We start from the raw sequence: 14,261 nt of genomic DNA, 5'->3' as shown, positions 1-14,261 counted from the left end.
TCAGCCCCATCCTGTCACACACACACGTTTGTATGTTGCAGAAATCAATCAGTAAAAATGACCTTAAGTAAAGATGTGCCTCTTTCGCCTTCATTCATGTAAATATTCCTGAATAATTGTGAGTTTGAATGTGTGCGTCTCAGCAGGAAGCATTATTTTATACTATAGACCAGTCAAATGGCTAATGCATCACTTTGACTTAGTCGCCTGCTGACTTGTAATCTGATGTTTTCAGACGTGACTGACTTCAAAATGAACTCGTGAACTTTCAGTCAGTGTGAGTTTTGTGTGTCTGTGTGTACGCTGTCACACCAGGAAATGCTCACACACCTTGTGGAGCTGCCAAGACGACTGTATTCACTCAAGCACGCACACAGACTAATATGACAATTAATCACAGCAGGGGTCATAAACACACACTGGCTTTCTCAGAGACCTTGAGGGCTTTGCATTTGTATTCACTTTACACACAGAGAAGCACAGCAGGAGGGCACTCGTACTATAATTATTCGCTGGTGCTCACAGGTAGTCAATGCTCATTTCAAATTAATTATGCAATCATGGACAGTACAACTACCGTGGTTCAGGCACTGATGGGTTTTTAAAGTTATCCTGGGTTAGGGTTAAAAACACTTTACATTGATAGTCAAAGGAGCTTGCAAAGAAAAGCGTCTGGACTTCTTTAAGTTGCTTGAAGACGTTTCACCTCTCATCCGAGAAGCTTCTTCAGTTCTGAGTTCTTCAGTCCGGAAGAATGAGGATGTTTCCTGTATATTTTCATAGAATAGAAATGTAAATAAACAAGTAGCTTTCGGTTCCACCTTGACTTCCATTCACATATTTAAAAAGTTACTTTGAAAAGATTACACAGCACAGCATACAAGTACGTCCTTCACCCTTTTTAAATGTTTGTGGCTCACGTGCACGATATTTGTATACACAGCATAATAAAGTGCACATGCCTCTCACCCCCAGTGCTTATTTACTTTATGCACACTTTCTACTACCACCTGATTATCTGTGCAAAGTTTTCCTCTCGGCTGCACACTAACACAGTATGAATGCACCATGCACCCTTCTTTCTCTCTCTGTTTCTCTGAGTATTAATATTAAGCCAGGTTGCTGTCTTAACTGGGTCACCTCAGTTTTCCCAATGAGCAGTTTAACATGTTATGTAATGGCTTATAAATATAGCCAGTCAGTGTTGGATATGTGAGCAGCAGGCTGCACAGAAGAAACTGTGTCAGCTCTCTTTTAAAGCCTGTAATATTAAAATACAGATTTACTGTAGCTATATGAGTCACATAAAGTCGATGCTGGACTCAGCACATGCTTACACACATCTCTTCTGTCACTGCATGCACAGACATCAAATCTCTGCTCGTGACTTGCATCATGCAATAATCTTGTCACAATATTTATAACCAGCTGTAACTTTACAATTCCCCTCGTGCAGCTGCTAATCATGTTTGCTATTCATGGTTGATTGTCACACGCTGACAGGCCTTGTACTGAGAACTCTGCCAGTCTGATTGAAGAAAATGTTTTCATCTCAGTAAATCAAAGTGTAAACAACGCCAGAGGATTCATGACACGGTCTAATGATGTGTTGTGCGAGGGAGAGTGATAAGCGCATTCAGTTGTAAAGATTAAAGAGGGCATATTTATCTCTTTAATGGGAGTCCACAAGTTCTGCCAGTCAGCTTATGGACATTCTTCCAAAATATAAGCACATAGACTACAGTGACGTCTGTGCAGGACCTTTTAAGATGTTGGATTAATGCAGTCTTTTTAATGACATGTCTGAAAACTTCAAAGTGATTTAATATCACTGAAAATTTAATTTTTACTTAGGGATGGCAAGTTTGTTTTTTTTTTATTACTGATTCTTTTTGTTTTTGTTTTTCAGCAGAAACAAGGTCCACTGTTTAAAACACCCTCATACCTGAGGTTTAGCGGTAGTGTTCAAATGATCAGGTCAGCCACAGACATTAAGCATGCAAACATACGTCTTATTTGAACCTATTTGTAAGTTTTGCTTTGGGACTGTCCCCAAATATTATGCAAGAGAAAACTGTTGGATTTTATGGTTTTGGTCCATAATGCTGTAGGATCTCTACCTTTAAAAATATAACTTTGTTGCGATTTGGAGCAATGAAAGTTGGCATATGATTTAAATTTAATCTTAAAAATCTAAGGGCTGCATTTCAGTACTCAAAAAGTTGTTGAGCTTTAGAAATATTTGGCTCCTCATAGTTAAAATCTACACCTTTCCTTGTTTCATAAACACAAAATGCCATAGATCGTACGTAAAATACAACACATGCTGCTAAGGCACAGATACTTAAGCCCCGCCTCTATTTTTTCCCCTCGCTACCTGTCAGTCGAGCCTGAGTCCCGCCTCCTCGCTGCCTGGCTGTCAATTCAAGTTCGGCCCCGCCCCTTCATCGCCTGTCTGAACGTCGCGGAAAAAAAGCAGCATCGGCTGCCGTTGGGGGAAGAGAGTAAATAGAGAGAGAAGCCTCAAGATGGCTGACTCGCAGGGCAGTATTCACCTCTCTGGAGCTGCCTCCCTTGCTACTACTCCTACTGTAGCCTCCGTTCAAAGCGCGCTCGGCAAGCCGACCGAGGCGAAAGGAACCCTTGGTAACGACTCCCAGTCTTCCCGTGATTTCAACCAGCCGCCGCCGCCCAAGAAGGTCCGAGTCGAAGAGAGGAGCGTTAAACCCAAGAAACTCAACAGGGACGGAGGAGTGGGAGGCAACGGTAGCGGTAAAGAGAAACTCCAGCAGCACACGAAGCTGCAGAGTTATGGCAGCAGCTCGGGCTTGTGGAGCTGTAGTCCGGTTAAGACGGCCACCAGCAGCAGCAACAACAACCGGTCTCCGGTGGGTGCTACTGGTGGGTCCCAGACACCGATAACCCATCACAAAGTCTTTAAACAGAGCGATTTCTTCCTCCATAAGGCACCTTCTTCCTCCAAATCCAAGAAACTAAGTAAGGATAAACAGCGAGAGAAAGAGAGGGGAAAAGGGAAAGGAGGCGGAGAGGAGAAAAAGAAACATAAACTGTTGTTGACCTCCGGATCTGGGACTACTGTTAATAACGACGTCGGTAAATTTAATAACATTTCTACGGCGAAGAAAGAAAATGGAGATGTCACGTTGCCACCAAAAGGTAAGCCATTATGTTTTCATCTATTTTGTGAGTTAGTTAGTGGCATTAATAAACTTTGTGTTTATTATAAGCAGGCTAGAGTTCTGCCCTTTTATAGTGACTTGGCTAGCCGCTCGGGATACGAACATGTGCCCCGGAGTGTACAGTTTCTCTGCTTTCTCATCTGCCTGTAAACGGTCCCGTTTTTCGGAATGGCTGCTGTTGAAAAGGGCGCCCCTTAACGTCGTGCAAGATGCCCGAAAAAAATCCTCGAGCGTTGCATTAATTGATATTTGGTCGCTCGGGAACGTGTTCGCGTCGAGTTTGGAGCGTGTGAAAGCGCAGCAGTTTTAATCGATGGAGTCTCTGCGGAGTATGGCTGCCAGCTTTCCGTCGCTTGTTCACCCGCTTGTGAACCCTCGAGCTCTACTGGAGCCGCGTTCCAGAGCAGTATAGTCGCGCGACCTGGCCGTTATCGCAACCAGCCGCGCTCGTCCTGCGGTAATTTTTTTTTAAACATATTAACGTCGCATTGACTAAACATATCCACCCTTGTTTGTCTACGTTAACCACTGACCCAGTACAGTTAAAAGATAAACAAATTAATAAATAACGGCATCTTAAAAACGTTTATAAAAACGAGCTGTCATTTGTCACACCAGTGTTATAGTTGAGACTCGTTAATCAATGACATCCCTGCGCGTGCAAGTATTTATTTTCCTTGGGAACTGTGTATGTCCTGGCGTTACATGTGTGCTGTCATAACAATATAAAAACCGCCCGCCATTATAGGGTAAGTGTTGTTTTGGTAGAGCACCACGCCCCCCTCTGTAACCCCAGGCTGTAAGGGGAAACAGACACAGAGCTCCGTGGCTTGTTGATACTGCATCATCTACAGTTGTACATGCAGAAATTCAACCTTCACACCCCCAAAGCATTCATTTCTACACAGACATCTTTATTGCTACAATGTTGTAATTACACTTGGACTTTAATGAGAATATTTTGTTTTGAGCGTGGCCACTGCACTTGTTAAATGCCATTTAGATGGTTGGGTGGGAGAGGGAGATAAATAGTCTTATTTTCTCGATTGCGTCCTTTAATATGGTGCATGGTGTTGTGAAAGTATTTTCCCCTTTCCTGATTTCTCATTTCTTTTTTGCACATTTGTTTCGGTTCATCACACACATTTGCTATTACACAAAGTTAACCTGAGTAAATACAAAAACAGATTTTTAAATGATGGTTTAATGTATTAAAGGAGAATAGCTTTCTAAATCTACCCGGCCCCGTGTGAAAAAGTAACTGCCTCTCCTTGTTAAATCATAATTAAAAGCAGGCTCGATCACTTCCAGAGCTTTGAAAACAAGAAATCACTTAAATGATGGTGATGGTCTGGAGCTGCTTTGTTGCTTCAGGACCTGGGTGACATCCCATAATTGATCGGTGATAAGCTCATTCAGTTGTAAAGAAAATCAGTTTAAGAATCTTTGGAATGACCTTAAACAGGTCGTTCATGGTAAAAATAAAAAAACAAAAACAAAACAAAAAACCCCTCCATTGTGGCTGAATTAAAAAAAGAAAAATTCTGCAAAGAGTGAGCCAAAATTTCCCCACAGCGATGTAAAACACTCATTGCTGGTTATTGTAAATACTTGATCGCAGTTCTTGCTGCGGCAGGTGACATAACCCGTTATTAAGTTCACAAGGCATTATTTTCTTCCACAGGTAGGTTTGGAGAGTTGTTAGCTTTTTGGGCATTTTTTTGTGTTTGATTGTTTTTTTTTTTTTTAATTTATTTTTTTTATTGTTGTTGGTTTCCTCTAATCAGTGAAATTATTATAAAACTTAATTTTGTATTTTCTCAGGTTATCATTGTCTAACATTTAAAATTTGTTTAATTATTATCAGCGTCCTTTTGTCACACCAAAGCATCGTGCCAAAACCCATGCATATGCACATTTGTGCTTGCCAATGTGTGGACATGTATTCACTTGTTAAATGTTTAGACACTAGAAAGGGTGGGCACATGTGATTGCATGATGTCACCCTTTTCCAGTTGGGTAGTTTAAGAGATCATGACATACTCTGAACAGTCACCGCAAACAATTAGGGTACCAGAAGGAAACGTGTTGTTGGCCTGTAGCCCTAAACACTTTGAGACACGCAGTCTTGTAAACAGGCTGCGCTGAGTGCAACTTTAATATGTTCATGTAAATATGTGGCTGGTGGCAGCGTTTTATTTAAAACACATAGATGTGGCTTTAACGATTACCCACAAAACATCACATGATTTGCTTTGCAGATAATGTGTCATTTTCACCCCAAACTCTGTAATGAATATTTTCCATTAGGCAGTTATACCACTTAAAGTCACTTAGTGCAGCTTATGATTTTCATTTCTGGACCTGACTGGCTAAATATAGATGCAGCCTTTAGTAGTGATAACTAAAACCGCTCCTGCAACAGTTTCACTGAGGTGCTCTTCAGTAAAGCACTGAACCTCTAATTGCTTTAGTGAGTTGCTCAATGGCCAGCAGTAGGAGACTGTAATTATATTAAGTCGAAGATGAGGAAGTGTGTGAATGTGAATGTGGAGCTCAAAATGTACATTAATTCTAAACAAAATGAGAAAATTGACAAGATTGCTGTTCTGCGGAAGGACATGTATTTGAGGCAAATTTATGCTCTGACCTTCCTGCAAGGAAAGAATCTTTCCTACAGGGATCCAAAGAGTATCACATCATCATGGTAATATTATTAGTGGCAAAAGCAAGTGCCAGGGAGCTGTGACTGCCAGTTACATTTGATGCTGAAATAGGATACATGAGTCAGACAAAGTGCAGTAGACCAAGAAAAGGGAATTTTTAAGCTGTAGGTATAATTGGGAAGTTGAGCTAGTTGCAAATCAAGTTTGACCTTGTGTAAAGTATTTATGCAGCCTTCTGAGCTGTTGTTATATTTACACACAGTTTGATATTGCAAATGCAGTTTGTCGAATACATTTAGCCATAATCAGAGGTTCTCAGACCAAGTTCCAGTGAAAGCATTCCAGTATACAAAGAAAATGTTGCACAAAAATGACGTCAATACCAATTTTTATTTTTAAAAACCTCCAAACAGCAGACGTAGCTCTCCTCTTCAGATGTGCTTCCAGTCTCCTCTCTTCATTCTCAGTCTCTCTGCTCAGTTCCAAGACCTACTACAGAGGGTTACTTTCATTAATTGTTGTGTCACATAATTAATACCACAAGCAACGAGGATAAGAAGTTGAAAGGCTTCATCTTTCCAGCACTTTATGCCAGGAGGTATTTGCAGCCAAACAAACTGTACATTAAGAAGCCTTTGAGAAGCTATAGTAGGTATATTAGCTGGTACTTGTATGTTATTTAATCATCGAGTACATTGCCCGCCACTAACTGAATTGAAATTCTTGTTCTGCACTGCTATATCACAGGATGACATGAACTGTTGATAAATGAAGTTTACTGTAGTGCTGCACAAAATGTTACCACCGGCCATGATTTGTCAGCGAGCCTCTCTCAAGTAGCAGTAGCTGATGTTTTACCTTGGTTTTATTGGGCTTATAACCAGACAGGCTTTGCTTGCTGCTTATCTCAGATCATGTAGTTGCTGTTTACTCGTTTTTTTTTTTTGTTTTTTTTACCAGCTAGAGTCTCCAAACTTGCCTTTGTTAATACTAACCATTGTTAACGGAAAAAGCAAAAGTGCTGTTCTCTTTCTATTGATTGAATAATTGAAGCTTCATTTAGTGGGAGCTTTAGACCATCAATGCTTACAGTCAACAAATTTGAGAGCAGATTCTGTAGATATTAATTCGTCATTACCTTTTGCAATTTTATAGTGATATTAAAAGCATAATTCCGGTCTGTTTCCATTTTTAATATGCAGAAGCAAGAATATTATCAAGTCCTTAAGTGTAGCTGTTTGTGCAAAAGCCTAATATTATGCCCATTCAGACACTTGTGCTGCATAATGCAGAGATTAAAATTCATGTAACCAGTTCTGTTTTTGGCAAGTGTTACGGTTGTTTTGTGTTGTAGCTTTGACTTCTCTGCATTTCTATCTACTGTTAAAAGCCCATAATTAGTTTATTGTGTGGATGTAAATTTACCATGCTTAAAGAACCACCAAATATGTCTGGAGCTGCACATCTGAATTACACTGAGGAGAAAATGAAGCTTAACTACCATCATCGCCCAATTAAGTTTCTCTTGGCTATTTTTTTTTTAATTTGTATTTTTTCCTCTGAAAAAAATGGCAAGATCCTTAGCACAGCGTGTGCATTGCCAATACAATGACAAACACTGTATGAGTCCTATTGCTAAATCATTTTGGTTGGTGAAGCATGGATTTGCCACACCAGCAGGGGTGGACTGACCATCTGGAGTAGCAGGATTTTCCTGAGAGATGAGTGTACCTGCAGCCCTGCAGTGATTTTTTTTCTTTAATGTTTTTTGATCATGCTTAGATTTAACAGCTAGTTTCACACATATCATGTATTTTTTCTATTAAAATCGCCTTCATTTTAACATGTACTGCAACCGTATTTACAGTTGCAGTACATGTATATACTGATGGGAAACTGATAAAATGCTGAGCTCCCTGTTACAGTGTTTTGCATTTTGATTTTTTTTTTCTCCTTAAAATATGAACACATGCTTGGCCTTGGGCAAGTTTTTTTCTTCTTCCCATTATGCTCAGCATCTCACAGAGAGCATGTTTACTGCTGAAAATGTGAGCTTGCAAGTATCCAGCACATTTTCACATGAAAATTCTGCTCAAACTGTGTTGTTCACAGTGGAGAGCTCAGTGTGTCTAATCTTTGAAGGCCTCAGATTCTTCCAGAAAAAACAAGATTTGCATGGTCTTGTTAATTACCACCCCCATCCCCCCCCAACAAAGAAAAAAGCACAATGAACAGATGAAGAAGAAGCCCATCCCTCTAAGTTACCGGCTGGTAGATATGTAGACATTCCAGGCTTTAGATAGTGACACCAATGGTAGCGTATCCTTGGGCAATGGCCACTCGTTGCCTAGGTAAGCCTCTAATGTATTTACTACCATGTCATATGTCAATCAGCAGTATCCTGCAGTCTCACTGGTAGTTTCTGTTGAGAAAAGTTTTATATCTAGAATGATCTTCTTTTTTTCTTTTTCTTTTTTCCCCTCCCATATGTTGTTGAAGTCATTGACTTCTTGGGGTTGCCAGGTTGCTGCCGATAGTTTCTTGTGTGGACGCAGCCTCACTGTTACACTGATATCCAATCCCAGAATCACCAGTTAACCTAACAAGCATGTCTTTGGACTCTGAAAGGAAGCTGGGGTATCCTTAGGGAGCCCACACAGGCACAGGGAGACGAGCCGACAAATGAGCAAAAAACATGCATGCGTGGAAAGTCTGCAGCTGGGTGGAACCTTCTTGCTGTGAAGTGACATTACTTACCACTGGACCACTGTGACACCTTTCCCAAGTAAATAGAACCTCAAATGAAACTTTGGCCTGTATTCGAAAATGATTTTGCCACAAGAGAAACCTTGGCTAGAGGATAAGCCTGGTATCATAATGGCAGTATAAAGCAGACCTTTAACATAATAAGCCACCTATCACTAATGGTGATATGACTGTTTAAAATTTACCCAAAATGCACTTTTTATCATGTGAATTAGCAGCTAGCGGGTAAATATGGGCATTAAGCTGGTGCACTTTTGATGTTGAAACTATAAATTATGCTTTGTTATTGCTATTTAATTTTTAATGGCAGACAATTGGAGGGATCTGGGGTTCCCTTTGAAATGTAACAACTTTAAAATGTCAGTATGCACATTTTTTATATTTTCTGATAATTTTTATTTTGGCGTAATTTTTCTTGATAAGAAGAAATGAGATATAGATGAGTGGTTGCGTCGTTGAAGTTTACTAACTGCCGGCCTCTGGCTCTCTGTCTTTCAAAGTTTTATCTCTCCTGTGATCATCCAAACCGTGAAAACTACCTGCTGTGTTTCCCTTCCTAACTGGCTGCTGCTAGAAAATCAGAAAACGGAATGAAGAGGGGGAAGAAAACATGCTTCAGTCACATGGATACCGTTCATTTCAAATTCATTCAGATCTCTAGTTTTGTGCTGTTTTGCCCTGGAAATATGAACTTAGCTTTAGAACTTGTGACCATCGAAGCCTTGACATCTTTTCTCGGATCGTGTCATCAGTTAAAACCCTGGTTTCACCCTGTTATTTTCTTTATTTCACGGGAAAGCCCCTTCTCTCGAGGTGAGAGAAATCAACATGCTTCACTGTATATTTTCAGTTCACATCAGCCACCTGGACTAATTTACTGCCATTTCCTCTAAAGTTAAGGCTTATGAATGTTACTGCTCTGGCATGGCCTTACATGTTTTTATAAATCTGGCAACAGATCTGAGTGAGCGCTCCTTTGTAGGCTGTTTCCTGTGGAGCTAAATTGTCGTTTTGAGACGTGCTGTTTTTTTCCACTAGGCAGCTTACACTGTCTAGTAATTTAGCAGCATTTCTTTTGCATAGGGAACGTTGACATCCTTGGCATTCCACTATTCACCACAAGCTATGAGGAGCACGATCACCTGCGTCTTAAGTAGTAAAAGCAAAACAGTCTGCTGAAGTGTATTTAAGTACTATGATGGAAAAATGTATCAATGTACATCTAATTCTCCTAATGCTCCTATAAGCCTTTTTACTTTGAAAGCTTTTTTTCTCCTTTGATCCACAAACAGGGAGTGCAACCACACTGTGTTCACTTTCCCACTCCCTACATCCACAGAAGAGTGAACAGTCTGAAAACACGGCTTCCTTTCAAAGATGGATCCGACTGAGTTCAAAGGGGGGAAAAAAGTTCTCTGGGAAGGAAAAGAAGGAATGGACAAAATAACACTATGGAAAACACAAAGGATTTTTATAAAGCAAATCAAGGAATACAAAAATATATAAAACGAGGGTTATTTGAAGATGGGTAAGGGTTTTTAGCTCAGCTGGAGGGGAGACGTGCAGATTTAAAGAATAAATGTCTGTTTGCCGGGGTGCCTCACACTTAAACACACCTTTCCGAAAGCTTTCCAACAATCCAGCTGAAAAGGTGTGTGCATGTGATACTGACATTTTAAAACTGATGCTCTCATCCGCAGCGATTTGCACTGAGCGTTGCATTAGAGCGCACTCCAATTCCTCAATGTGCTACACTTGCTCAACACTTGGATGGAGACGTGCAGGAAAAGGAAAAGAAAATAAGCTGAAAAGCAAAGAGAGGATTTTAGGACTTTTAAAATTAAATGGGAACATATTAATGATAGTAGAGGGTTACGTTTTTTGGGGATGAGGTGTGTCTTGATGAAACTGTGCTGTTTTGAGTGAAGTTGCAGAGCGGCTGCTGCATTCTCAAAGGGAAGGTCATTGCAGGGCTTAGATAAAAGTATGGGTTTGGCGATGGGATGATTTTTTTTTTCCTTTCGCAGTAGGGAAAAAACATTTGTAGAGGAAAGATCAACAAAATTAAAAGTCAAGAGTGATAGCAGAGGTGAAGGGCTTGGCAAGAGAACAGGTGAGCTGTTAGAGAAGCAAATCGGAGCGAGCAAAGTGCACTCAAACATCTGTGTACATGCTTGCGTGGGGGTACATCTGAGATCTTATGCTAATGTGCTTTCACCATCGAGACATGAAACGTTGCTCACTGCTTCCACAGATCACTCCACCAAGGACAAGGCGAAGGAGAGGGAGCGAGAGGAGAGGGAGAAGAAGAAGGTCAAAGAGCGAGAGAAAGAAAAGGAGAAGAAGAAGCACAAAGTGATGAATGAGATCAAGAGGGAGAATGGAGAAGTCAAGCAGCCGATTAAAGGTTGGTGGAAACTTGCACACATGCATACTAAGTGACTTTTATAGAGATGAATTAAATGATTCTTTCTATTATTAGAGAAAGTTGCACATTAAAATGGATCAGCGTTTAATTTGCTGGCAGAAAATATAACTACTAAAATAAAAGTAAACTACAACTACAAACGTAAGTGTGTTGTGTGCAATAAATGAAACAAAAACCATGCAAATAAAACACATCACACATGTTGCAGTAGCATAGCATTGAGTCATAAATACTGTTTTTTTCCATATACAAATGGAGCTCAGATCTGCTGCTAAGGTAACCAAACATGACCCACTTCCACAGTGCGCTGTACAGTAAATCATCATTATGTTTCCAATGTACAAGCTGCATACACAACTGCTCAGCATCCCAGTGGGTGTTAGGGTAAAAACAGAAAAAGAATTCTACCAGTGTGCTAGAAAAGGTCCAGTTTAGCACTTTAGCTGTCATGGCTGAACTCTTCAAGTGTGACCAGAGTTACAACCTTTTATTTTCACTGAGAACTTGATCCCTGGTGTTAGGTTGACCTTTGCACTTTGCTGCTCCTCACATGTAGAGTTGGTGCCTATGGTTTATTTAGCCCTTATGGTTTATTGAATTAAGGCAGCAGTGGTTGTAATAGGAGAAGCTGAGAGTCTTCACAGTCTGTCATCCCCTCCTGTTCCCATTTCTTGCTCCCTTTGTCTCTGCTAGTTCGTCGTCTTTTATAATCTTTGTAGCTTTATTGGTGTTTATTTCTGCCTGCTCTTGTTCTCAGGTTGGTCTAAATAAGTATTTCTGATGGGATTCTTTAATGTTTGACCATTAGAGTACATGTTTTACAGTAGCTCTGTTTATGTGCAGTCTTATTTTTGTGTTTTTAAAAGTCCAAACAGAATAAAAATGCTCCAAATATTGTTCCATATAAAGGTCCTGACTGTAATTTCAGTTTGAAAATCCTCTTTTTTTAAATGTCATTGATCAGGGCTTTTCCTGGGTTAAATGAGCCTTTGAGGGGAAGGCTGTGTGTAAACACAAGTCCTCATGTAGTTTTGCATACATTTTCCTGTTAACTACCCATTTGATAAACAAAAATGTATATCAAGTTTGATTAAACTTTATTAAATATTGAAAAAAATGTTGGTTCTTTGGTGGAAGGCCAAAATCACTTTGTTGTTGTTTTTTTTAAATATGCAATTACCTGACTGTGTTCATGCTACTTTTAATGCTTTTCCACGTTCCCAAAGCCAGCAGCTTACATGCTGTATTGACCTTATTTTATATTGAATTAAAAAAAAAATACAAACACCAAAGAAATAAGAGCAGCACATTAATGGTAGCTTCTGTGTTGAGCAGCAGATGGTCTGAAGATGATCATCTTCAGGGAGATGGTCATAAAGGATTAGATGGTGATCACGAAGGCGAGTGTATGACCTATTCGTTACTATACGCATGTCACACAGTTGTTTGATTAGATGCATCAGCACAGCTAAATACCAGATTATATTAAATCCCATCTCCTGTAAACATATTTTGATGTGTATATATAGCGCTTTGAGTGTCTAGAAAAGCGCTATATAAATGTAATCTATTATCATTATTATATATAGCCAATATAAATTTCAGTTTGGGATAGGCAGCCAATGAAAAGAAAGATGGCTTAAAGGGGGAAGAAAGGGAGCCAAAATGGTTAGTTTCTGACAGTAGATGAACTGATTGGTCTCACACAGGCCTGGTATAAGATCAAAGCAAAAATTATAAGCAGCTCAAGCAAAACTTGAGTGTGATTGGCCCTCTTCAAAATCCGTTTTCTTGTCCCAGAAATAGAAAACTTAAAGTGGTTGTCTTTTTATATTATAGTTAATTAAAACAATTGACAAAACCCCCAACTCATTTTAATATGATTAATAGTTGCAACCCTAAATATGTTTAGCTTTGTTACTCTCTCATGTAATTGCCTTTCTGTGCTTGTTTCTGTTGTCAGGCATGGTTTTAACTTCCTGTTTATTAGAGTGTGACTGATGGGTGATTATCTAGATCAAACTTTTAAATATTCTTGTCACAGATCTTCTTAGAATGATGAGAAAAATATATTTTTGCCCTTAAACACATTTCTTTTGTTGTTCAGTTTTGTATACGTTAAGATGGCGGTTTTCTTTGAACACTTGTCTGCATCCATTATTGATGCAACCCTGCTGGTGATGAAGTCAGGCTCACCTGTGTGCGTGTGCGTGTGCGTGCACACCTTATCAATGCGGTGCAGCGGCGACTTTCATTGTTAACCTTTTGACAGTAGTGAATTATTTGCAGAGCGCTGTGATCATAATCTCCACCTAACTGTGCGCGAGTAATCTGAGTTCAGCCGTTTATCAACAGGGATGTTTTGCTTTTTAAGATCCACCCCATCCCACTCTTTTTTTTTTTTTTTAATAAAGAGTGACACAGGCTCATACGCACAAACCACTTATTGACACGTGTGAATGCCAATTTTACTTCAATTGATTTGATTTGCTGGAGAGCTCTGGGGGAGTTTGTTATGGTATGTCACGACCCCGCTGTGACATTTCAAGGAGTTAGCTGTGCTTTGGGCAGATAGTGTGACCAGTGGCTGCAGATGGAAATTACAGACGGATAAATTGGTGCACTATTTCAATCTTCCCATTTTCTGTCAAAAGGCCACACTTCCTAGTAATGCTGGTTCATTCCCTCATTATGAGGGTAGAGTTAAGAAAAGACTGGACTGAGAGCAAGAGGCATGTGTTAATCCTGCAGCCGTCCTGTGAGAGAGTCCGCTATTTAATCACTTGTTTAAGGGACGCACTGAAACCTGCGATTAGATTTTTGAGGCGGGGCAGGGGGGGCTCTCCCCACCAGAGAGAAGGTTTTCTGTAATAGTGAGTGTGGCATTTAATCAGAGGGTATTACAGTGACAGAGAGACCGGGAGTGAAAGTTAGAAATTTAATCAGTGAGAAAGCGTTAAGTTTACAATTGAAAAGGACGACCAGGAGAGAGAGGGGCAGCCAGTGGAAACGTGTATAGGAAATCAATAAGCAGCAAATGACCATTCTGACAGTAAGTCTGCTTTACTGCCAGTGAGGCTGTTTGATAGTGGGTCTGTGTGTGTGTTTATTTGAGTGGGAATTTATCTGACCATAAACTGATCATGACCATCCAGCCAAATGGTCCAACTATGCATTTGTTTGTGTATAAACAAAAGGGAA

At 40.0% G+C, this 14,261-nt stretch overlaps 1 protein-coding gene and 1 long non-coding RNA gene across 2 annotated transcripts in view; one reads left to right on the top strand and one right to left on the bottom strand.

Moving 5' to 3' along the window:
* Positions 1-437: 437 nt before the first annotated feature.
* LOC145421591 (uncharacterized) lies at positions 438-2,713 on the bottom strand. The gene is made up of 2 exons (XR_013902975.1): positions 2,378-2,713; positions 438-767 (listed from the first exon to the last, which is right to left on the bottom strand). It is a non-coding gene; the product is annotated as an uncharacterized LOC145421591 (long non-coding RNA).
* LOC113009219 (uncharacterized) overlaps positions 2,452-14,261 on the top strand; it is a 42,165-nt gene continuing 30,355 nt past the window's right edge. Inside the window, exons 1-2 of the mRNA XM_026147407.2 lie at positions 2,452-3,177; positions 10,887-11,039. Coding sequence (XP_026003192.1) covers positions 2,529-3,177; positions 10,887-11,039 — 802 coding nt within the window. The 5' untranslated portion in view covers positions 2,452-2,528. The remainder of the gene's footprint in view (positions 3,178-10,886; positions 11,040-14,261) is intronic.

The sequence above is a fragment of the Astatotilapia calliptera genome, chromosome 17 (assembly GCF_964374335.1).
Source record: "Astatotilapia calliptera chromosome 17, fAstCal68.1, whole genome shotgun sequence".
NCBI lineage: Eukaryota > Metazoa > Chordata > Actinopteri > Cichliformes > Cichlidae > Astatotilapia > Astatotilapia calliptera.
The sequence above is the reverse complement of the archived record's forward strand: the minus strand, read 5'-3'. Positions and strand labels throughout refer to the sequence as shown.